General features: G+C 35.9%; 1 protein-coding gene across 8 annotated transcripts in view; it reads left to right on the forward strand.

The window, feature by feature from the left end:
• Positions 1 to 24,611, forward strand: part of EPHA5 (EPH receptor A5) — a 352,110-nt gene that overhangs the window by 266,690 nt on the left and 60,809 nt on the right. For 5 of the 8 annotated variants that reach the window (XM_034958728.4, XM_034958726.4, XM_034958730.3 and 2 more), the window contains one exon: positions 233 to 338. In XM_034958728.4, the coding sequence (XP_034814619.2) occupies positions 233 to 338 (106 nt within the window). The remainder of the gene's footprint in view (positions 1 to 232; positions 339 to 24,611) is intronic. The other 3 variants (XM_034958727.4, XM_034958729.4, XM_034958731.3) reach the window with 1 other exon arrangement.

Below are 24,611 nucleotides of genomic sequence, written 5' to 3' on the forward strand. Positions count from 1 at the left end.
GAAATAATCAGTGACTTAGTGATGCTCTCAAATCTCTATTTGGAAAGTAAATATTTTCTATTAAAGATGACTTTTCAATTACACACTTTTAAGAAAGGATATTAGGGGAAATCTCAGCTAAGTGTGGGTAAATTCTTAAATCATGAATTGATTACTGTCTATTAAGCAGCTTTTATTTTGAATGCATGTGATCACTTTAACCACAAGCTCCATTTTCTGTATCTCCTATCAGCAGTTGCAGCATCCAGCGATCAAAGCCAGATTCCTATAATTGCTGTGTCTGTGACAGTGGGAGTCATTTTGTTGGCAGTGGTTATCGGCGTCCTCCTCAGTGGAAGGTAAGAGAGGAAGCTGTGATTCTGAAGTTTTGCAGCTGATCTTTTCCTCACCTTGATCTGACCATTTGGCTGTTGAGCACATCCCAAAACAAATCAGGCAAGCAATATATCAGCAGATAATCTCAATACATGACGCAATTCCTGAGCCTTATCTTGTTCATATTATTGATATTTTTTAAGCCCACAATTTCTCTTTTTAGGTATGCTCTCTTCACAAGAGCTGTATTGATGTGGTATTGTTTATTCGATTAATATAGCTATATCTCTTTATATGATACATATTTTTTAATCTGAAATTTTTTTATCTCTCAAAATTGTATATGGTTGCCTGCTTCAAGTTTAATTAGCATTTGGGAAAAGCTATCTCTGTACCAAGTATATTTTTGAGGAATAAGACATAATTCTATTTAGTCAGCATTCTATCCTAACAGGGTGGTGTATACAAAGCAGAAATTATGGCAAACAAGCTACTTGGAAAATGACCAGACATTTTCACTGACCACTTTTATTTTCAGCTTCTAAGTGATTTCAACCTGAATGCTTCAATCATGATATATACTGATTTGAAGTGAATTGTATTAAATATTATCTAAATAGATACATGAATATATAATATATTACATATCTACATTTTTCATTTTATACCAAAAAGAGATAAAGTCTTAACAATAGCTATCCTAGGTGTTTTCTGATATTGGGCTGAGCATAATCAACCTCCTTAAAAATAAAATAAAATGCAATAAAGTAGAATAAAACAAACTAAATAAAACAAAATAAACTATATAAAACAAGAGTATGCTGTTTTCCTACAATAAACATAGTTTCATGTATTTTTAAAATCCAGGCCATTATTAGAAGGAATATTTAGTAATGGGAGCTGTCCATTTGAAAATATATTTTGGTGTTAGATCATTATAGAAAACTTAATGAAAGTCTTCATGGAAATATTTATTTCTGAGCAAAAAAAAGTGAAAATGTACCATAAAGTCCAAAAAAAGCCAGGAAATCAATGTTCATATTGATTTTGTTACTGTTCTACTCATTTACTGTTGACTCTTCAGCACCTATTCAACTCATAAATATACAGAATTGGGCACTTTTCAATGTACTGCATATTGTGCTCTGAAAAGATTTTTGATTATATCCTTAAATTACAGAAGTAACAGTTTATTTTTATAAAATATTGCAAATTATTTTGAACATTTCCTCATTGTATATGAAAATTCTATTACTTCTGGTCCTTATTTATTTGAGTGTTTGAAGTTTTCTTAAGAATATATGCAGTAATTCATTGCTTACTTTTAATGTTAGATTAGCATTTACGTATTTTTAGAATTTCTAGCCTAGGGGACAGTTTGTGTTCTGTTGAGGACAATTAAGCCCATCCCAGCCAGGGGGATAGCTATCTGGTGCCCCACTGATTTCATCTCTCTGAAGTCACCTGGGGAGAACGCACAACCTATATCCCTGCTTTCTGGAAGATAAGCTGATTTCATCAGTCTTGTCAGATTTTGATCCCATAGTATAATCAAGTTGCATGAATTGTAACTAGTAGGAAAACTACCATGTGACAATGTGTCTTTTCTACCCCGAAGTATAGATGATGCCTTTGTGGAGCTGGTTTGTAATGCCATTTCTTTACTTCTGACTGAGATAAGAGTTAGTGATTTCCTTTCTAATAAATTAAATAAACATTAGTTATATTTATAGCCATGGAGGTTATAAGAAGATTCTGTATTTGTTGTGTGCACACTTAGGAGAAATGAATAAAAATGGAAAAAAAAGAACCAAGGTCTAGAATCCAATAAATCTGTGTTTTTGAGAATTGATTAAAGAATACACATCAAATATAAGAAATATGTTGTTGTAGACTTAGCACAGTGAATTTACTGGTGACATTTTACTATGGATTCTTACTTACCCTTATGTGGCATCTTTCACATTAGATAAAATGTTTGAAAGAACTTTTAATCTACTTACTATTTGGTAACCGAAGGATAGTATCATTTTAGTGCATACATGCGCACATTCCTACAAAGTCACCCATACACTTTGTATCGGTTCTCACACTGCTATGAAGAACTGTTCAAGACTGGGTAATTTATAAAGAAAAGTGGTTTAATTGAGTCATAGTTCCACATGGCGGGGGTGGTCTCAGGAAACTCATAATCATGGAGGAAGACACCTGTTCACAAGGCAACAGGAAGGAGAAGTGCTGAAAGGGGAGGAACCAAGGGGTAAGAGCCCCTTAAAAAACCATTAGATCTCCTGAGAACAATCTTACTATCATGAGAACAGCATGTGGAAAACCGCTCGCATGATCCAATTACCTCCACCTGGTCTCTCCCTTGACATGTGGGGATTATGGGGATTATAATGCAAGATGAGATTTGGGTGGGGACACAAAGCCTAACCATCTCTCTCTCTCTCTCTCTTTCTCTCTCTCTCTCTCACACACACACACACAAATTCTATATATACCTGAAATTGCTCTTCAAGAACAATGAAATTTTAGTATAATGTCTCATTTGTACCAGAATCAGGTATGTACCCAAAACACATAGCTTAATTTTCTGCCAAATCCAAAGCTTGGTAAAAAAATTTTTGAACATTTTGTCTAATGAAAGTGTAATTACTTTTAAAAACAGCAACATCTTAGCAATTAGTACATTGTTCATTCATATTAAAATTCTTTCCTAATCCAATTTAATTTCACAACATAGTTTAAGATGCGGACACTAGGAATTTGCAGTTGAAAAGACAGCACATTTCGCCAAAAACGAATCTGAGGCTTATAGTTTTTTAGAAACCAACTTTTTGCATGAAATTTTAATTACTTTATTTGTTGGATGTATTTTCTTGAGTTTCAGGGGGCATTTGTCATGTGATAGAAACATCTTTGGCCATTGTATTGTACTCTTCATGGACAAACTACTTTATATTTTATTATATAAATATAACTAAAAGCTAAATGATATGATTCTTGAAAGACTTTTTCTATCTCACTTAATGCAATAAACTTTGTAATTTTTATTTGGACCCATTAAATATAACTCACCCTGCAGTACCTAGATTGTCCTGAATTAACTCAGTAAAGATTTGTTAAATAAATGGAAAACTAAATGAAGAAATGTGGCCAAAACCTAACATAAATTTGGGAAACTATATTTGAGTAATAGCAAATTATTGTAAAAAGCTTGTCCTAGGAAAGATGTAAAAATATAGGATTATATATGTTGCTCCCGTCTCTCTGTGCTAAAACATGATTGATTTTTTTTCTTTCTCTCTCTCTCACACACACACACATGCACACACACACACACACATGACTACCATCTCACTTTGAAATTACCCTTATTACTTTCTAATATCTGGAATATGATATGATAACCCAGATATTTGCTCTTAGGTAACATATCATTTAAGTAAAAATAATTAGACTCATCATTGGTTAAATAAGTTAATTTTATTTTGATACATTGCAAAATATTAATATCAATTGCATGTAATATTCATTGGCAATTTATTTTATGATTTGGGTCCAAGAGGAAATATATCTTGAAGATCCATATTCACTGAAAATTTGTATTTTTATTTAGACAAAAAAAGTGCAAATGATGACACACTGGGTATTGTGAAACTAATCTATTTCAAAGAAAAAATATTAACTTTCAAAATTCTAAAATATGCTCAAGGATGAAAAATAAATCAAATATAGAGACTTTTTAATCTTTTCAGGCTTAAATTGATTACGCAGAAATCTTTTGGAATCTTCCTACCTAGACACAATTTAAAATAATGTAAAGTATCCATCTTGAAGGAAAAATCCTATTTAACAAAATGGCAAAGAAGTATAACATGTTAGAATTCTTGACAATTTTAGAATGTGGGTGATCTTCCTTTTTAAATGTGTTAAGTAATCTATGGGGTATTTTCTGCAGGGTTCAGACTCTCTTCACTGTTTCCCATTAACCTTTAAATGTTTCTTACAGGATTATAAAACAATTGATATGCCTTCCACAAACTATGAGCTAATCATCTTAGGATGGAAATAAATTAAGCCTCTTTATATGCACAGCATATTGAAATTGCCCTTTAATCTGTCTCTTTTATCACTAATGACATTGGGCATTGATAACTTTCTTTTGTCCTAATTTTGTAGAGTTTATCTCTTATATTTACTGTTTTACAGATTTGTAAATGTTTAATTGACCAGTCTTTCACCAGTGAATATTTTCACTGTTTTCCAGTTAAATGTTTGAGAAAGTTTTTCACTTTATTTTTTCCTCTTTTTAATACTTTAAATATGATTATTGATATAAAATTGACTTTTTTATTTATCTGTGTCCTTATTTCAGACAGTCTAAATTCTGAAAATTAACTACTGAATAGTTCAGAGGCTGATGAAAAGCTTAAAGTAACAAGATTTAGTGGTATAGACATACAAAGGAAAACATCTTTTAGTTTATAGAAGCAATCTCTTTTTTGAACCTTTCTCAATACAACCTTCATTATGGGATTAAAGAATATTTTTTAATACTATGTTTCTGATCACTGATTTATTATGTGATCCTGAATTTAATTAAATTTCAAGCATGCAGAACTTCACTTTTTGTATTAAATTAAGTCCACATACACAATTAGAAGTAAAAACATAGACATTGCACACATGTACTTTTCCACCCTTGTTTGCACATGTTCTTGCATATAAACAAAACACTTAAAACTTTTTGGTAATTTTAAAAACAGGAAACAAAAAAGCCAAAAATATCTTCTGAAGAGGAAGAATAATTCTGTTATGCTGCTTGGCCTTATATATGATTTTGTCACAGGATTCTTAGGGTGTTGCTTTTCCAGGCAGAAGCCTCTGTGGCCAGGGGCACCTTTGCCCGAGTTTTGCTCAGGCCTGTTAGGCTTGTTCTGCCCACTCGCCCTGGCAGGCTGCACTCATCTTGTGTTACCAGCCTGAATCCCACAATTGCAAAGGGCAAGCCAGGCATGGAGCAGTGAGGGGTGCATGAGTGAGTGAGCACAGGGTCTGGCCACTGAGCACACAGCCTGGCACGCTGCCTGCTGTGGAGGGGTGGGTTGCTCCTGGTACCAGCACAAGTACTTAATTAGTGCCAGCTGCAGCTGAATCAGATGCATTGCAAGTAGCTTTCACTGTGGGCACCATGTCTGGATGAGGGGAATGTGGTGATGCCTGGAAACTTGGAAATGCCAGAAACTGCAAAGCCCCAAAGAGGGTGTCACATTCCTGACTCGGAGCACCCCTAGGTCTGGACTCCCCAAAGGGTTGCCACTCTTCTCTCCTTCTCATTGCCAGCAATATGGTGAGTGTAGTTGAGAGGTGTGTTTTAGCCCTGTTTGTTACAGCTCTTCCACTCTCACCACTCAGTGTGTCAGAAGTTCTTATCTCATGCTCAGGAAGAATGAGGTACATGGACAACTGTAGAATGAGCAAGGTTAAGGGGTGCTTTATTGAGTAACAGTACAGCTTTAAGGAGACCCAAAATGGGTAGCTCCTTTCTGCAGGTAGATCATCCCAGTGAGTGCAGCTCTCAGGAGAGGAGACCCAGAGTGTGTAGCTCCTATCTGCAGGCATGTTGTCCCAATATCTGAAGCCCTTAGTGGAGAATAGACCCAGAGTGGGTAGCTCCTATTTGCAGGCAGGGAGTCCTGTTGTCTCCCCAGTCTGGCTGAGTCCAGGGTTTTTATGGGCTTCCAAAGGAAGAAAGTGTGTGTTGAGTGGACTATGGGCAGCCATAGGCAGGCGAGAGAAAGCACCATAACTTCTCACTCTGGACCACAGAAGTGACAGCTTAGCCCCCAGGCTTCAGGCCATCCCTGGCTTGAAGGTGAGGCTTCACTGGGGAGCCACTGTCTTCTGTCCAGGATCCTGTCTGCCTCCTGCCACCATCAATATGCTGTCCACAGCACCCAGGCTGTTCATGCCAAGGGGTTCCTGCAGGCCCATGCTGAGCCACTCTCAGATTTCCCTCAACTCTCTCCTGTGCTCATAGGTGCCCAAAGTCCAGAGGGAGCCAAGGTGACAGGGGACTGCTTTGTCAGCACCACCCCAAGTGTGCACACATCTGCCTGGGTCACAACAGCACCCAGGGTCATCCTCAACTTTGCTCCAAAATCAGAGTGGGCACCAGGAGCAGGGAGAGGCCAGGCAGTGGTAACAGGCCCTTCTGAGCCTACAGGGGCAGGGGGCTTCTCAGGCCCCTGAGAGCACAAGAATGCTTGGTTCCTCAGCTGTGGCTGGGTGTCTGCAGCTGCACTTAAGAGGGTGGGGCTCCTCCCCTGCCAACTTGGAAGGGGGGTGGTGAGGCTTCTACCTTTTCCTGGCTCATGCTCATTTCATGGAGCACACAGCCCAGGCCATGCCTCCTCCACTACAACCAGTTTCTTTGCAACCGCTGCTCCAGACAGGCCACCACTGCCATCAATCCCCCCTCTGAAGAGGTACATCTAACTGCCATTAGGATAGGGACAATGACTACTCTTAACTGCTTCATATGATAGGGGGCATTTTTCTGGGGAAAACAGCAGTCAGATCTCTCTCAGAGGCCTATCTAAGGGTCCCTGGTAAGAAAGGAGCCATCATCTGAGGCTCCCGTTGCATGACTGCTGGGAGTTTGATGGCCTCAAGACAAGAAGAAACACATTTTACAAGGAGGTTAAGTGTGCATGGATCAAGTGTGAGTATTATACAAAGAGGAGCTAAAAGGAAAAAAAAAAAAAACTAGAAATCTAAAACGTAGACTATTTTGAAAAAGAATGTTGTGACTAGAGCTGTTTCATCCTGATCAAAAAAATTAAGTCTTGTATGGGGGCAGTTAAACTTTAAGAGAGAAATAACTCTTTTGAGGGGGTAGATAATCCCTTGGGAGTTCAGGATTAAGGAGTCCTTGACAAAAATGTTTTAGGTGGGGAACAGAACAAAGGTGAGAACAGTAAGCAAGAGGTCTCCCCAACTACAACTAAGGGTTTGGGAAAAATATTGGGTTAGATGTGTTCCTGAGATGCCCTCCCCACTCCACAATCTTGCTGAGAGAGGAGAGGGGAGCTGTATTGGAGAGAACTGAAAGACCTGCTCCAGTGTCCAGGAGGAGGTCCACCTTTCTCCCTTTGACTTCTGAACCATCAGAGCCAGGGAGAAGTACCCCAGGGCCCATCAGTCCTGCTGGACCATTTGGGCTGGACCCAGTGACCTGTCTGCAAGGACAGTCTGCTCTTCAGTGGTCCCCATTGCAAATTGGACAGGGCCAAAGTGGCCTCCTCCTGCTGTCCAGACAGTCCTTCCTAAAGTGCCACAGCTTGCCACATTTGTAGCAGTTAACAGGTCTATCCAAGGGATTTTGGGATTTGTGAGCCTGCAAGGCAGCTGTTAGAGCCTCTCCCTTTTTCTTGTGTCTCCTTTCCCTCTCTTGGGCCTCCTCCTGATTCCTATTGTAAAAGACTGTGGTGGCCACTTTCAGGAGGTTCTCTAAAGTACTATCTGGTGCCATGGCCTGTTTCTGCAGCTTCCTCCTGATATCAGGGGCTGCTTGAATAATGAACTTATCCTTCAGGATCAGTTGTCCTTCAACTGAATCAGGAGTTAGAGACATGTGCTTTACCAAGGCCCCTCTTTGCCTTTCCAGGAAGGCAGTGGGATTTTCATCTAATCCCTGTTCTATCATGAATAGCTTGGACTAATTGAAAGGCTTAGTCCTAGTCCTTTGTAACCCCTCCAGTATACACACATGAAAGTGCTTCCTCTTTCATTCTTCCGTTTCATCATTGGGGTCGCATTTAGGGTCCTCCAGTGGTACTGCTGTTCTTCCAGTGGGATAAGGCTCATCCCCTTCTCTGAAACTATATGAGATACAAAAGTCGTACCAAAAATTCTGTACTGCTTGCAGGGTGGCCTGCTTTTCAGTGGTAGTCAGAGTCTGATTCAAAAGTAACATAATGTCCTTCCAGGTGAGTTCAAATACTTGAGTTAAATTCTGGAAGGCTTCTATATAACTGTCAGGTCATCTGAATACTTTACAATATTCCCCTTAATTAGCCTTAAGGCCTGTAGAGAAAAAGGAACCTGGACCCTAATCAATATCTAGGTAGCAGGGGGTTGGTATGTCAGCACTGCCCCGAATGCACACACACCAGCAAGGTTTTAACAGTGCCCAAGCTTATCCTCAGCTTTGCTTTGAAATCAGAGCTGGCACCAGTAGCAGCAAGAGGCCAGGCAGCAGGAGCAGGCACGTCTGAGCCTACAGGGGCAGGGAGTCTTTTGGGGTTCCCCAAAGCACAGGGATGCCCAGATCTACATCCACAGTTGGGTGGCTGCAGCTGTGCCTAGAAGAGCAGGGCTCCTGCCCTGCCAATTTGGAAGGGGGTTGGTTTCCATCCATTGACATCTTCTGCTGGCTCCATAGAGCGCATAACCATGGCCTCACCTCCCCCTCTCCAGTCGGTGCCTTTGCAGTGGTCATTCCAGTCATGCCACCACTGCCATCCATTTTAAGGCTATTTATATGTGACTTTAATGCTATGATGTTCCTTAGATGATAAATTTAATTTGAGAAATGGCTTAATGCCTGTTAAAAGTTATATTTTCTGGCCAACCAGTCTTCTCTTTGATTGTCATGGTCATGTTCAAATCATGTACCTGGACATAAAACTGCTCAATCCTATTTCTCTTTATGTTCTATTCAACAATTGAAACTCAATCCATTTGAAATGTCTCAGTTTTCTGAAGCAAAAATTCTTTAGAAGTCAGCCAATACTATAACAGAGGCTATCATAATTATGATCATCAGACCATGTAGAAATTAGAGAAACAAGTAAATTTGTATAAAATGGTAGGTTTTATTGTTTCAAGAAAATAATATTAAAATTTAGCCTTTTGTACTTACTTTTAAGTCCCTTGAAGTAAGATAGGTTGTAAATGACATCTTCACAATTATCCATTACAAACATTTTTGGACACTTATTGCACATAAACACAAAGGTAAGTCCAGGACATGTGATATAAGAAAGCAGTGTTCTTTCTATAAATGTTTTTACTCTTACTTAGTAGCCTGATAAGTAGTCAAAATTTTATAAAACACAATTACAGTAGTTAGGCATAGAAGAAGAGTTTACAATACAATTGGAATCTGTCCCTTCATGATAACTTTTCAGTTAGTCTGAATCATTAATTCAAGAAGTATTTGAGTTCTTGCTACATGCCTGGCACAGTTCTTATGTTAGTCAAAGCAATGGCTTGATGGTAAAATCCTTTGAACTTAGAAAGTTTTCTTCAAGCTCATTTGGGGCCAAATAAAATATTTATGCCAGAGTTTTTAATGCAGCTATTTAATTTAGACACATCAACGAGCTTGACTACATCTGATATCAAAGCATCATAGTTTCTTGAATGAGTACTTTGTGCAGAGTATATTCATGAAGGGTATGCGCTAAAACCTGCAGAGAAGCTTCTTTGCCTAATGGAAGTAACATGGTAATAATAATGATAAGTATAACATTATCTAACATTAATTACATAGCATTTCCTACTAGGCAATGTTCTAAAGGTTTTACAAGTAATATCTCACAACACCACGATGTCTCAATACTAGATCTTATCTAATTTATAGCTGATAAAATTATCTTCTTGCTGTTTCTTAAAAATTGTAAGAATGGTCCTGCCTTAATTCTTTGGCATTGGCTCTTCTTACTGTCTGAAACTTCCTTGACACAGAGAACCATATAGCTTCTTTCTTCTTTCAAATCTTTGCTCAATCTTGTTCTCTCAATTGAGCATACTAAAAAGATGACCTGATTATTTCCTCTGCACACCATGCATCATTTTTAGTCTGTCTGTCCTACTAGAGAAGGATAAAAAATAATAGGGATTTTTATCTGTGCCTTTTTTCCTCTTGGAAAGTGTCCAGAACATAAATTGTTGTATACAACTAGTCAGTAAGGGCTTGGACCATGAAGCCAGCTCTGACGTCAGGGCCTTTGCTCTTTAGGATATAACTTCCCCAAGACTTGTGATTATTCAACTTTTGAACTTTTGTGTGGGAAGCCTCTGATTTTCTGCTGCTAAAAATAATGGAATTTACATTTTAAAACTTTAGAAACTATCAGAAATATGAATAAAACATCTCTTAGAAATTAATATTAATGGTAGCTTGACACTAAAAAATACATTGAATTTTAGTAGATCCTCCTCCCTTCATGGGACAAGTATACCCAGTAAATTGTATTCATTCTAAAATCATGCAAATTAAATGTCACCAACTCCATGGTCATTCCTGACTTTGTGAACCTTGGTTAATTCCATTTCTGTCTACCCTTAAAACTTTATTTTCTCACTAAAGTAGTTTTAGTTCACCATTTAATGTATCTGTCACCCCAGTAGATATGTACTCATCTTGAATATCCAGATTATAATGTAGGTCCTGGGTAAATGTCTAATGAAAGTATGACTGGAGGAGTGCAGCTGGAGTTTAAGACTATTGAAAATGTGCTTCAAACTACCTTTCCAGAATTATCACTATATGTTGTTGTCTTGGATTTCTTTGCTTGCAAATGATAGAAGGCATAATTTAGAGTGGCTTAATCTAAAAGGAAATTATTGATCTTGCAGCTGAAAAGTTCCCAGATATTAAAACATTAAGTCTAAAGAACAGGTACTGATAGATCCAGGTGTTTAAAATAATGTCTGTTATGCAATTGAGACATAATTCAAGAATGCTGTTGAACAAATATGGTATTTAAAGGCATTGATTAAAATGAAGTTATTGGATAAAACCTTGGGACACTGTGATATTGAAAAGTAGGGTGGAAGAATAAGATCCAGCCACAGTCAGCTAAGAAGGAGAGGCCCATGAGGTTGGAAGAGATCAGGCAACTGCTGGGTCACTAAGGGGAAATGGTCACTGTGTTGAACACAGATTTGACTTTAGGGCTCTCACCCTTCACTCTCAGAGCTGAAATGGCACAGGCTGTTACAGAAACTTGATACCCAGCTCCACAGAGTAAGTCAATCAGTAGCACTGGGACCTTAACTAAGGAGAGGATAGAGAAGTTACACTTTGTGACCAACACCATAGGAACTCACAACTGAAACTGAAAATAGGATCAGTTTCATACAAAGCACGTGGACTGAGAATGAGGAAAGAGAATCTCTCACTCTACACTCTTTTTCACATCCTCCATTTGCTTGGAAAAAGCTTCATATTATCTCTCAATATTTAAGCCTTACTGACATGTGAAGTCTTATATCAAACTTTCTGTCATGAATAGAGGAAAAAGAAATTCCCTCAATCCCTTTAGCCAAAGTATTCTCTCCTTTGAACAATATATCAAAACAATATATCAGTATTCTCATAGAATTTAACACTTTCAGCCACAAATTATAGGGCATTGTGTAAATATCTTCTCTCTTCTGCCGGCCAGTAAGTATTTAGAGAATAAAGCCTTCTGTGGCTTTCCTACATAACTTAATTAAATAAATAACTCATAAGTTATTGAATTAAAGATGAGCTGTGCATCAATCTCCATTTGAAGTGGTTTGTCCATTTTTCCCATTAATGTTGACATTTTAGAAAATGAAAAACTTTAATATCTCTAAAATAAACATAATGAAATGCTCAACCCATAAATATACCTTTAAATAAATATAATCCTTTTGATCCCATCACAAAGTAAATGCAATGATTTCAAGAAGTAGTGCATAGGAGTTAATAAATCCTCACTAGCTTTTGATTTTATTTCTTTGACATCTGGACATGCTTATACCATTGTCATGATGTACCTGGTGACATCAAGCAGCAATAACTTTTATAAATTGATATATTTGGCATCTATAACATGATTAGGCTTGTATAGATTCAGAATTTAATAAGTTATAATAAGAAAAATAAATTTTATGAAAACATTTTAATCTCATAAATATTATATTTTAAAATAATGATAACCAAACATTTGTAATCATATATACAATCCCTGATTTTAGAAAAAAGCTCAATAAAAGTAAATCTCAGAAGCTTATGAGTTAGGAATAGATGTAACTTTGTAAAACTGTAAAAAATCCAGACGTGTATTGATTTAATATCTGAGGGTTTTTATCTCTTCTATTTTCCCATGATTACATGCTTTTTTCTTCAAAGGCTCTGAATCAAAATAATTAGAGAGCAGATCATAATTTATTAATAACTGACAAATGGGGATTAGGGCCGAGTGATGCCAGGAAGACAAGGAACATAGCAACAACTAATTGCCCACTGTGGGAAGTAAACCGTCCTAGGAAACTGAACTTAAGAGGGTTACTGGCTCAATTGCTCAACACTATTGAACATCCACTACTGAACAGATCAAATATGTAAACATGCTTCAATGCTCAGGAAGTTATATTGAGGCAAGCATTTGAAAGAAAAACTCAGTTTATGGTACTGGAAACAACAGGTTAATATCACTCACTTGCAAAGATATAAATTATTTAAGTAAAGAATCAAATGACTTAGATTTCACCTAGTATGAAGCAAAGGGCAGGTCAAAAGCCTAACCACAAGAGCAAAATACACTTTTTGTCTAAAGCTCCATTTGCTCAAAGCTCCATTTCTCTAAGAATGTGATCCCTATCTGAAAGAGTACAGGCTGGCACTCCAGAAGACGCTGGGCTCTGACGGAAGACCCTCCTAGGTTTCTGGGAATTTTACACATCTCTCAGAACCCACAATAACACAGCCTTTCACAGGAACCTGATACCCAGCTCCACAGTGAAAATCAATAGCACTGCCCTATGCCAAAGGCTAGAACATCTATTCAACAAAGAAATCAGTTAATTTCCTGAGTCATGTCTGGAAGTATACTCATTGTTGAAAAATGAATCAAAGTGTCTCAGATGATTTTAAACATCAGGTAAAAGCCACATTTGTTCAAGATCTGTGCTTTATAAGGTCTTACATGAACCAGGAAAAAAAGAAAATGTTTCTAATAGATCAGCAACTCAACCTCAAGCAGCTGAATTCTTTATTATGCCATTTGGAAGGACTGACTTTGTATACTGCTGATGGCTGTGATAGTTACAGTGATAAAAAGCATACTATATTTCAACTGATATCGTTAGGCTTTGTGTCCCCACCCAAATCTCATCTTGAATTATAATCCTCATAATCACCTCATGTCAAACGAGAGACCAGGTGGAGGTAACTGAATCATGGGGGCAGTTTCCCCTATGTTGTTCTCATGATCCTGAGTGAGTTCTTACAAGAACTAATGGTTTTATAATGTGCTCTTACCACTTTGCTTGGCACTTCTCCTTCCTGCTGCCTTATGAAAAACGTCCCTTGCTTCCCCCTCCACAATGATTCAGGATTGTAAGTTTCCTGAGGCCTCTCCACCCACTTTCTCTTATAAATTACCCAGTCTCCAACAGTTCTTTATAGCAGAATGAAAACAAACTGATACACCAATTATTTTGCTTACCAAAATTCCCTTACTGTCTCTTACTCCTTGTTTCTCTCATTACTTTTTTTCTCCTCTAATGTTTTAATCTCACAGAAAAATGGCATACTTTTATGTATTAAATATTAGTTATGTCTGCTTTCATCGTCACACTGTGTTTTAGCCATCGTTATTATAGATGACAATCTCAGTTGATTTTGTTGTTATTTTGGGACTCTTCCTTGTTGTTGTTTTAAATAACATATTATCATTTCTTCCTGTTTGCAAGATTCGGCACTGGAATCTGCATACCCATGATGGTTGCTGTTTGTTGAGTTATTGCCCTGTGTTCATCTAACTGATGGTTAGTAAGGTATGACCACAGGAAGAAACACAGAAGAGGCATAGGAAAACAAAGTTTATTATACTCTCAGGTCCTAGAAACAGAAGGTATGGCACGTCATGCAGGGCCATCAGAGAAACACCAGATTTTGGTCAGGAGGAAGAAGACAGGAGTGAGGGGAAAGTCTAGGAGTGAGCCTTTGTTGGTGTTTCTATGTGAAAGTATATTGGCTAGTTTGAAGAATTCTGGCAAACTTTGGGCTTATAGAAGAGGTCTCTAGTTGCCTGGAACCTGGGCCTGGTGTTATTAAGGCAGGGGAATATTGCCTCCTGAAGTTAATGGGAGGTTAAAAAAGGTATTGCTCCAGATTGGTTAGTTTGCATCTCAAATACATGCTGTAGGCTAAGTACTTTGCTACTTCTAGGAACTGGATAGCCATGAGAGGGGCAGTCTTTCCCCAGCCAGAGAGGTTTTCAAGATGTCAAAATATCATAATATACAGACAGAGAAAATATATAAAACATAGAGTACTCTTGGACCAGGATAGATTGATAGGTTGAAACGCAATGAAAGCCAAGAAATATAGTTGAAAGTTTAGTGTAGTTTTTTTTCCCCCTTACTACACCCCTACTTCCATGCAGAAGGCAAGATCTCATCAAGTTGGCAAGGTTTGACCTCCCTATGGAAATTAATTGGGGAAAACCTCTGTTTCCCAAGTTTTTTCTAGGCTGTGTTCAGACCAACTTTGTAATTCCTCTTTAGTGTCCCTCCAGACAGATAATTCCATAGATTCAAATAGTCCCATGTACCTCACAAGTACCTCTTGCCTACCTCCAATAGTTCTCAATGCCTCTGATGTTGGAGAATCCTAGTGCTTCTCTGATATTGCTGTGCCTATTCCCCTTGATTTTTCCTGAAGCAAATTGAGTAGCCTTTGTTTAAACTGATCCTCTCCATAGATAATGCACAGATCCTGCCAACATTAAAGACCAAATAATCTATTATCCATGTTGAATTTCAATTGAAGTCATGTAGCTTTGATTATTTAATCATTTAATTCAATTGTTTAATACATTTATTAATATCCTTAGTGTTTAATACAAAGAGAAACCTGTTTCAAAATATGGAGAAATATTACACATACAATGTAAAAGATAATCATAATGTGCAATTACAGAGATAAGAGTTGAATCTTCAGAAATATTCAAGAATATAAGATGAAGTCAAGTACTTTTTATATTAATATTAATTTTTCCTAGATATACTGGAATTTTACCAAAAATCTGCAAAGCTAATGTTGTTCAAGAGATTTTTGGATATGCCAGCACCACAATGCTATATTTTTAAGGATGCAAAGTTCAGTATAACTATTTAAGCAATGTACACATTAAGCCTGCACAAGTATTCTGATTTTCCTAATTTGCTGCAAGGAAAAATATAAGGAATTACCAATTTAGAGGTCCAATCTTCCTCAGACAACTTTTAAGATGAAATTCAGCCACTTAAATCATTAATTTCTATGTAATCATACCAAAGATGATCTAAAACTCCAACAAGGAATCATCAAATTAGCATGAATTCAATATTTACATGATAAGTGAATTAAAATTATTTACATAGGAATTTAGATGGACCTAAAACCATAAAAACCCTAGAAGAAAACCTAGGCATTACCATTCAGGACATAGGCATGGGCAAGGACTTCATGTCTAAAACACCAAAAGCAATGGCAACAAAAGCCAAAATTGACAAATGGGATCTAATTAAACTAAAGAGCTTCTGCACAGCAAAAGAAACTACCATCAGAGTGAACAGGCAGCCTACAAAATGGGAGAAAATTTTCGCAACCTACTCATCTGACAAAGGGCTAATATCCAGAATCTATAATGAACTCAAGCAAATTTACAAGAAAAAAACAAACAACCCCATCAAAAAGTGGGCAAAGGATATGAACAGACACTTCTCAAAAGAAGACATTTATGCAGCCAAAAGACACATGAAAAAATACTCATCATCACTGGCCATCAGAGAAAAGCAAATCAAAACCTCAATGAGATACCATCTCACACCAGTTAGAATGGCAATCATTGAAAAGTCAGGAAACAACAGGTGCTGGAGAGGATGTGGAGAAATAGGAACACTTTTACACTGTTTGGGGGACTGTAAACTAGTTCAACCATTGTGGAAGTCAGGGTGGCAATTCCTCAGGGATCTAGAACTAGAAATACCATTTGACCCAGCCATCCCATTACTGGGTATATACCCAAAGGACTATAAATCATGCTGCTATAAAGACACACGCACACATATGTTTATTGCGGCACTATTCACAATAGCAAAGACTTGGAACAAACCCAAATGTCCAACAATGATAGACTGGTTTAAGAAAATGTGGCACATATACACCATGGAATACTATGCAGCCATAAAAAAGGATGAGTTCATGTCCTTTGTAGGGACATGGATGAAATTGGAAATCATCACTCTCAGTAAACTATCGCAAGGACAAAAAACCAAACACCTCATGTTCTCACTCATAGATGGGAATTGAACAATGAGAACACATGGACACAGGAAGGGGAACATCACACTCTGGGGACTGTTGTGGGGTGGGGGGAGGGGGGAGGGATAGCATTAGGAGATATACCCAATGCTAAATGACGAGTTAATGGGTGCAGCACACCAGCATGGCACATGTATACATATGTAACTAACCTACACATTGTGCACATGTACCCTAAAACTTAAAGTATAATAATAATAAAAAAAAAGAATGAGACATACAAAAAAATGAATTTAGATGGACAAATATGTAATAAACCAGTATTCTACATTTGTATGACTTCCATGCTTTTTGTAATACATGGGAACCTCTTAATGATTTGTTGTGTTGTTGATAGCTGACTTTTCCTGACCCAGCCCTGTTCTACCTGTTCCAAACATACATACTGTAGTCTTTTGGATTTACCTCTTCTCTAGTAATTTGGGAAGTAGTGGGCCAGGGTAAGGCTTTTTTTTAAGGCTTAATGATGTATTACTAATCATTTCAAACCTGTGCTAGTGTATACTGTTGCTTTTCAGCCCCAATAGGGAAAAAGCTACTTTTAAATATAAGTAGATGTGAATTTTACCACCCTGTATCTTTCTGCCTAAGCCTTGGGGCTTCTAAATCTTCATCCAATAAATTGAAATGAGAAGGAACTTCTGTACATCTCAAATATCTGAATGGAGCTTGTACAGTTTAGCCCATTTGTTCCTATCAGTTTCCAAAGCCATGGTGACTGGATCCTGCTCCAGTGTATCCAAGCCTTTGGACAGCGCCCCCAGCTCCAAGGAGGACTCTGAAATAACCCAGCTTGGAAGTCTATTAGGGGATCATCTCAGTATAAACCAAATGTCCTAAGGTGAAAATCACTATCAATCCTGCTTCCACTTACTGCCCAACCCCCGCCCCCACTGCATTGTGTCTCCATAGACTCCAAGTGCTCAGATTGCACCTGCACCACTTTAGCTATTTTCCAACATATTCTTAGAGGTTAGATTAATGGCCACATCCTTAGATGAATGCCCTGATTTGCCGACATTACCAAGACGTCTTGCTTCTTCACTTTCCTATAAGTTTCAGCCTTTTTTTTTTTACATTGCAGGTTACAAAGTTGTCAGAGTTAAGTCAATTGCCCTAATTTCTCACTAAGCTGCTATTTTTATTTAGGTATGCATTTCTTAATTCTTATTTTAAATTACAAAGAACATAAAAGACAAAGTTCAGAAAGAAAGTTAATCATACCACCAGAAGCAAACAGTATCAATATTTTGCCATATATATTTAAGATATCTTTTGTACAGTTGAATTTTTAATTGGTAGTTTTGCTTTCTATTTTGTTTTTACTTAACAATATAAAATTTATATGAGCAATTAAAAATATTTTAAAAGCAAAAATTTAGTGTCGGTTAGGTATGCTAATGTTTGATCTTTGTCATGAATGTTTTGCTCTCTCTGTGTGTGTATAACTGTTATTGTTTGAGAGAAAGATTTTGTGTGCCTCTGTGTGTGCATGTTTTGTATTTTACTATTTCTGTCATTAATGTCCTTAGAACACATTCATAAAATTCAAAGTAAGGGTCAATGCATGTGAATATTTTTAAGATTGTTTGTACATATTGACAAATGGCCCTTCTGAACTACTGTACCAATTAGCATTCCCCTCAATGGTACATGATATTGGTAGTTCACAACCTAGAACATCGTTGCTTATTTAATAGGAGAAAAATAGCTGTGCATTTATAATTAAATTTATTTTTATTTTTAGATTTAATGAGATCATTCACTTATAAGCAAAAAGTATAGTCATTAGCTGTTTTAACATCTGTTTTGTAAATTGCATGAACAGGCTCTTTACCCATTAAAACTAGTGGGATTGTAGCACTTCACAGAGCAGAGCTATATTATTGAAAGTGTCAACTTTTGTGTTTTAGTAATGTTTATTTTGCATGGGATATAAAAAATCTTTAAAATGTTAATTTTGTGTACGTGGGGATTTAAATTGATATTTTCCAAAGACTTATGTGAGTACTCAGCAGTGGTTTTCACTCTCCTCTAAAAATCTTATAGGTTTCTACATGTAGCATGTACTAAATAAGCAGCTACACGGGTATTATTTTGTCTATGTTGGCTCTGGGCTATGAAAGCCATTCTATTAATCTGTCTGATTTTTATCAGTATTATACAAATATAAATATTATAATATTAAAATATTTTTCAATATTTGGTCAGGTAAATTCCTGTTGGAGATCATATATAGTCACAATTACAAATATTTTATAAAGGTACATTTTTGTGAATATAATCACACACATACATTTATACACAATTCAATGTATAAAGCAATTGTAACCATAATTAATCACAGTTATGTATACAATGTATTAAATATTTCACATTTATCACCAGCACAATGTTTAATTTTAAATAATTATGGCAACTATTATAATATGTTATTTTAATGCTACTGATCAATACTAATAAAAAACAGAATGTAGTTGCATGGAATTTGAATAGTGTGATATGAAAATGTGGCATTTAGCTTCCTCTTAAGTCATTCTAGAGTATGTTAAATTATCATAATATGTTTATCACAAAATACACACATTCCTTGAGTTTTGGTAATTTCAGTATATTGCCACAATTACTTTTATTATTTGAGAGAGACATAATTAAACGGAAAGCTTAGTCTTTCTGATTTTTCCACCTTAAAAGTTTCATGCTGATAGATGTGATTCAATTTTAGAAAAATACTAGACAGACATAATGGAGGGAGCTAAACAATGTACATATTTGACTTGTTTCTTTTACTTATTTTCTTCTTTTTTTGAACCCACTCATATTTTTAATTGATGTTATTTTTCATTAAATGAGTATTTAAAACAGTACTTTCAAAGCTGTGTTTATAAATGTTATTTATTTGAGCTGACAAAAACAGCATCACTTATTTGCAACTTTATTTGCTTTCAAATTTTCTCTCTCCTTTTCTCAAAATAATTCAAAACCTAAAATAGCTGAGCACAAATAGGTTCATCATGATAATCCTACGTTCTTTTCTAAGAGGCCCCCGAGACAGACGTGTTTCAGCTGTGAAATGACTGGGAGAGGAAGAGCTCAGTGGAAGAAGCTTAGCAAATTTAGGCTTTTAGAAATGGAGGTAATTGATGTTTGCTCAGTGTAGGCATCGTTCTGCAGGAGTAAGAAACATGATTCAGTATGTTGTATATCAACACTATTATTATGCTGGAACAGAAATAAGATGGTCGTTGATTGCAAAGATGAATCCATATATTTTCCCTTTATTGAACTAGTAAAGATTATCTCTTCTGTGGAAATAAGCTGAAATCACCCAGCTGAGAACAAACACAGAGTATTTTTTCCACAGCTTACTACAGAAGAGGATCAGCCAACATCACATGCATTTGGTAGAAACCCAAAGGCAGACAGGATAGGGTAATAATGGGGACAGAGAGAAGGCTTCAGTTAGGCCCAGATTTGGAGGTTGTTGGCATAGTGAAGCTGGAAATGGGCTACCTAAAATCAGAGCATCCTAGGTGATTTGGCTTCCTTTGTGTGATCCTGAATTGGAAATAGGGACCAAAAATTAGGGAAGTTTGCAGTTATTAAGTTCTAACCATTTGGTCTGATTGCTACAAAGGTTATGGTTTGACTTCTTGGACCAGTTGCTATAGATTGTGAGTATTTGGAACAAACTGAGAAGAAATCAGTGTGAGAATAGAAGATAAAATTATCTCTGCTTAAATGAATACAGAAATATTGATAGAGGAGTGGTAGATTTGAACTACACCTTGAGGGTGAAGATAAATTTTACCAGAGATGGTCGAGAGAGTATGATGGAAAAAGGCGCATGGATATGAGTGCATATGGCATGCCCAGTTTCCTGTGACTCCTTAGCCCAGACTATTTGGCCTTCCACAGCCTCTCCTGTGTCCCTGCACAATCTCATCTTCTATTCCTTCCTGACTCATTAATGGCAGGAACTTTCTCGTATACAAACCGATTTTTGAAAAATAAGGAAGTTAGTTTTTACATGCACATCATACACATGCAAGATTTTCTTTTTTAAAAAATTATATTTTTCCAGAACATGATAGTGTTTAATATTGCTTAGTTTTTATTGTGGCTCCAAATGGGAATATGGCTTACGTGATTCATATCATATATATTTTTATGTTATGAATCACTGAGAAGGCATTCAAAAATTTTAAAACCACACCTTCCTTCCTACTTCCCCCCATCCCTTTTCTTACTTTTAAACAAATATTAGAAGAAGAGATGTCCAAGTGTCTGAGTCACTGATTTATAATGAGTTGGTAGGAAGATACCATTACTCCTTCAGACTGGCAGATATTATGACCAGGGCATTATTGAAGTCTTCTAAAATAGGATATGCGCTCTAGAGTGAGCTCAATAAAATCCATCATCCCAAAATATCAGAGGGAACTCCACAATAGTCACAGTTCCATGCTGGGTTTTTTTCCCTATAATGTTCTTGCCAAAGATAAAAATAATGTTTCTTAATATTTCTTTTCTTGCTTTGTTTTTACTGGTAGCAGTGAAAGTGATAATGGTGGTAGCAGTGGTGACTGTGATTTTGTTCTTCAAGAAATACAGGAAAGATTTTTAGGGGTGGACATAACTCTTTCTAACCTGTTATTGTTGCCACTAATATCATGTCCAGGCCTTTCATAATTATTGGAAATATTAATTGGGAGAGCAAAGAAGAAACTACATCTGACTTTAATTTTCTTAATGGAATTGGACCTGATTAATGTATGTGTGTGTGTGTGTATATATCATATATGCATCATGATGTATATATGGTATATATACCATATATATGATGTATATACATCATTATTGAAGTCTTCTTCATATCATATATATGATATATATGTTTTCAATACTTTATATGCATAAGATTTTTACATATAAATTTTGAACATAATTTACATACATATAATGTATATATAAATTATGTTTAATTATATATAATTTCTCTCTATATATACATACTTACCAAAGAACATATTATTTATAAGCACCTCCAGGCGCTTTTGAAGTTTCTACTTACATGTAGGCTATTAATATGCTAATTACAAGCCTTTCCCTTGTATTCATTAAGTAAATTCCCAAAGAACTATTATAATACACATCAATTCAATACAATACGTGTTTATTGAGTGTCTCTTGGATCAGTGTTTCTCAACCTGGAGAAAATTTAGAATCAACTTACAGATTTTGAAAAATAATGATGTTTGAGTTCCACAATCAAGATGTTCTGATGTAATTATTGTAAAGTAAGGCCTGGACTTTTGTTTTTAAGCTTCCTTGTTGATTCTAATCTGTAGCCAGGTTTGGAACCACTGTGTTACACACGAGTAGAGAACTGTTGTTATGTAATTTCTTCACTCTTAAAGAATAGCATATAGATTCTCAGTAAATGTTTACTAATAATGAGAATGACTGTATCTTCTACTGCAGCAAAAAGTTTACGAAAGGTGGTTAATATTTGATAAAATTTATTTTGAGTTCAAATATGTATTGGAATAAGCAACTTGTATCTAACACATTTAATAACATTTGCTAATTGAATCAATTCCTTTACCTGTGGCATTCGTGGAGGAAGAACTTAATGTTTTATAATGATCTCTGGCCCATTAGAATAATGAAATGAAGTAAAAACAGAGTCATTATTAAAGTATAGCTTGAAAAAAAATAATTGACGTGTTTTCTAAATACGTCTCACCTCAAGTTTTTTTCTTCTTTCATTTAGTTTGATATTTCTAGGTCCTAATAGTTTTTTTAGAGTAAGAAATAAGGAGAGTGTCTGATTACAATGTTAATGTGAATTAATTTTTGTTTGTGTTTTTGACTTTTTCCTTAAGATGAATGGCCGCACAGAGACACTTAGATTTGTACAATTTGGGGGATTTTTCAAAGAAATTCATGTTAAGTGCATAATTTATTTAATGTGCACCTCAGTCATTTATATGATTTCATCTCTATTTAAAACATGCATTTAAATAATGTGGTAGAGTTTGGGTCACCAAGTATTTTTAAGGTGTTGATATTTTAATGTTGAAGGTGCTTGCCTCTTTGATTCCTAGTGAGGGCTCTCTTACCACCTTGCAGAAGGTTGCCTTCTTGCTGTGTCTTTATATGGAGGGAAGGGGCAAGGGAATTCCCTCAAACCTGTTTGATAGAAAACTGACCTCATTCAAGAGGGCTGGGCACTTATGATCTTATCAACTTCCAAATACCCTACCTCCTAAAATCATCACTTTTGAGGTCAAGACTTCAACATACAAATTTGGTAGAAACACATTTAGTACTATGCAGTTTTGCATCCTGAAATATTTTAAGAAATGTCTAAAACTATTAACATTGTAGTGTTAATTACAAGTGAACAATTTATTCAGTGTTATTTGGTTAATATTAGCTATGTGTTTAAATTCTTTTTAATCATTTAAAAACTCATGGCCTTTAATGAAATATATTGCAATAAGTATCATTATTGGATTTGTTTAATTTTTTTGAAATTATAAAGTACAACTTTTAAAAAATGAAATCAGGGTGAACTAAAAATTTTTCCATAATGCAATTAATGTAACATTTCAGCACAATGTCTCTTACACATTTGACATATGCCTATGCCATCATTTTACTTTTCTTCACACTGATTTTTACCTAATTTTTAAAAATTTAATATTATACCATATTTACATTAATTGCTTCATAGACTCCACATATATACTTTGGTTTACTGAACAAATATTTTATCATTTAGTTGCTTTAAAAGCTATGCTCAGCCTTATGTATATTACAAATAATATACATGATAATAATATAGCTCACTCTTTGCCCTAAGACTGTCTTATTATAGTAATATCACTTAAAAACTTTCTAAGTGCTGACTGTGAGCCCCAAACAGTACAGAGAGCTTGACATATATGATCAAACTCATTCTTCAAAGCAACCCTGTGTGGTGCAGGTTTTATTATCTCATTTCATCAGTGACTAGATTATCCAAAGCTATGCATCTAGTAATGGATATATTCAAGACTGCTTCTAGTTTGACTACAAACCCCATGATCTAACCATTTTGTGAAACAATAGGGCCAAAGCATGAGAACATTTTATTGCTTTTTGATAGGTTTAGAATATTGTTTTCTAAAGGATTGGTGCCACTTTTCAGTGTCACTTGACACAGATAAGAACACTAGCTCCATTCTGTTTTCTCTAGCACTGAATATCATCATTTGTTGTTAATTTAATTTAAAATAGGAAAATGATGCAGCCTTTTAGTTTTCTTCCTTTGTTACAAGTAAAATAAAAATATTTTCTATGTAATTCAAGTGCTTCTTTTGGGAAATTACTCTTCTTGCTTTTTTCTCATTTACCTGTTGACATCTTAGTGTTTTTCTTATCCAATTCTATGATCTCTTGTTTAAGAATTTAAGTCATAATTTATCCATAGCCTGCAGTCTTGCTTCTCTGTTCTAGTATCTGAGAATTCCTTTCCTAGATGAATAATCACCTTGCTTCCATAGGAGGGAGGTTATCATACTTACATAGACACACTTCATACCTATATTGATCAACTCTGTGTAAGAGCTGGCTAAAGTAATTTTATTTGAATCTTCTTTGGGTCTGAAAAGATTATGCTATCATATTTTAATCTGCTGAAGGACAAATGGAAATATCTTGTTAAAACGAAGATCAACAGTTTTTTATTCTAAGCCAAAAGGAGCTAAGCTATTTTAAACTTGGATTAAAACAATCTTGTTATAGCTGCATGCAGTTATGTACAGTGTTCTAGGTACTAAACACTGATGGGAATACAGATGTAGACTGTGTTGAATCAGAGCTCACAGATAAGATTGCTTGCTATTTCTAGCACATTTTGGTTTCTATTTCTAAATCATCTCTGAGC

Source organism: Pan paniscus, chromosome 3, assembly GCF_029289425.2.
Source record: "Pan paniscus chromosome 3, NHGRI_mPanPan1-v2.0_pri, whole genome shotgun sequence".
Classification (NCBI taxonomy): domain Eukaryota; kingdom Metazoa; phylum Chordata; class Mammalia; order Primates; family Hominidae; genus Pan; species Pan paniscus.